This window comes from Garra rufa, chromosome 24, assembly GCF_049309525.1.
Source record: "Garra rufa chromosome 24, GarRuf1.0, whole genome shotgun sequence".
In the NCBI taxonomy this organism is placed as follows: Eukaryota; Metazoa; Chordata; class Actinopteri; order Cypriniformes; family Cyprinidae; genus Garra; species Garra rufa.
Window position 1 is genome coordinate 26929365 of NC_133384.1, and position 2144 is coordinate 26931508.

General features: G+C 35.5%; 1 protein-coding gene across 1 annotated transcript; it reads right to left on the bottom strand.

Annotated features, from left to right (window-relative positions):
• Positions 1 to 1280: 1280 nt before the first annotated feature.
• LOC141300264 (C-C motif chemokine 8-like) lies at positions 1281 to 1870 on the bottom strand. The gene is made up of 4 exons (XM_073830586.1): positions 1795 to 1870; positions 1596 to 1713; positions 1405 to 1497; positions 1281 to 1290 (listed from the first exon to the last, which is right to left on the bottom strand). Exons 1-4 carry the CDS (start codon positions 1868 to 1870, stop codon positions 1281 to 1283), a joined length of 297 nt encoding a protein of 98 aa, XP_073686687.1.
• Positions 1871 to 2144: the final 274 nt, after the last annotated feature.

Sequence of the window (2144 nt, forward strand, 5' to 3'; positions counted from 1 at the left end):
ACAGATTCTCTATGGGGTTCAGGTCAGGAGAGTTGGCAGGCCAATTGAGCAGAGTAATACCATAGTCAGTAAACCATTTACCAGTGGTTTTGGCACTGTGAGCAGGTGCCAGGTCGTGCTGAAAAATGAAATCTTCATCTCCATAAAGCTTTTCAGCAGATGGAAGCATGAAGTGCTCCAAAATCTCCTGATAGCTAGCTGCATTGACCCTGCCCTTGATAAAACACAGTGGACCAACACCAGCAGCTGACATGGCACCCCAGACCATCACTGACTGTGGGTACTTGAGACTGGACTTCAGGCATTTTGGCATTTCCCTCCCCCCAGTCTTCCTCCAGACTCTGGCACCTTGATTCCCGAATGACATGCAAAATTTGCTTTCATCCGAAAAAAGTACTTTGGACCACTGTGTTTTATCAAGGGCAGGGTCAATGCATTTTGGGTTTTCATGAGCTGTATGCCAAAATCATCAATATTAAAACAATAAAAGGCTAGAACTACTTTCAAATGTGTGTAATGAATCTAAAATATATGAAAGTCTAATGTTTATCAGTACATTACAGAAAATAATGAACTTTATCACAATATGCTAATTTCTTGAAAAGGACCTGTATATTGTGGGTGACGTCTGAAGGCAATGACATTGGTGAACAAGTCTGTTTTATGGTAACCTCTGAGAAATGCATACTGAGAATTCCAATGTACCTTTACTGTAATTTACCTGTCCAAATAGCAATAGACTCTCTAATCTAATCTAATAATTTCCACCTCATCTCACATTATGCATTGTTTATTTGTTGTTCCATTAGTTGTTCCAAATTGCATTTTGTTTTTGCTTCATCAAATTCCTGGTTTGCACTCATACAAATCAGTCCAAAGTCACACAGACTTGCATCAGCCTTCTTGACACATGAGTTAATGACACAAGTCCATTACCAGTACATTGAGTGAAATAAATTTTAATTTGAAAAATAATATGCCAATATTTTATTTAAACCACATTTGTTCTAAAACTGTGTCATTGTAATTAAGTTTAAGTAAATAACTGGCACTGTCAAATTGCCCTGCGTACATTTGAAGACATGATATTTTAAACATTCAATTAAAATATGCATAAGTTACAAATCTTTTCAAAATACCACAGCAAAATCTCTCAAAATTAGAAAATACTTTTAAAACCTATAACTACTTTGAGATGTTGCTTATGTAGAAACCCTACATGAGTTCGGTCAATAATAGATGATGTTGATGGGGGGCATGGAAGTAAGGTTTTTGTTGCTTTAAGCACTGCTGTAAAAAAAACAAACAAACAAAAAAACAATGTGAATACAAGAATACACATGTAACAATGCAAACATTTGATAAGCTTTTTACTTTGTTACAGATTTTGTTGTTTCACCATACCGTTTGGGTTTGTTTTTTAAAAACTGTTTAACTTTCTTCTGCACCCATCGTTGTCCAGGATCACAGCACAACTCTCCCTGCTCAGTCTTAAAACTGTAAAAGATAGTAAAAACATTATATATATATAACAAAAGATGCTGTTGATCTTTAATCATGTCATGTTTTCTTTAGAGAGGAACTGTGATTCTTACATGACTGCCTTCAGACATGGAAGATTTTTATCTTTCAACCTGATATCGATGATGGGTTCAGTCACCTCTGCTGTGGAGACTTTTTTACAGCATGTGATCGGCTTGTTTTGACTATTTGCTAAAACAAAAGAACCAAGTAAACCTAAAAATTCTTGTTCCAACTGATAGAATAATGTATGAACATTATAAAGCATTTTACCTGTTGTAGTCCAGATCACAGCTGCAATAACCACAGCAACAGCCAAACTCCTCAAGAGGATCTTTTGTGTCTTCATTGCCAAAGTTGATCTTCAACACTCACTTCTAATGTAAGAAAAAATTTATCCACAAGACACTTGCTAGTTTGCCTTATATAGTAAACAAAGTGGAAGTTAAACTGCATGGGCTACATCCTGTCCATTGCGGCTGTATTTATTTTTTATGGATTTCATCATTTTTCTATTTTATTACTATATCTGGCTTTCCATGTAGTTTATATTGGGAGTGATCTCATTTGTGATCGTAGGTGTAAATGTCAAGTGCTAAATTAATATATGCAAATGTAGATAG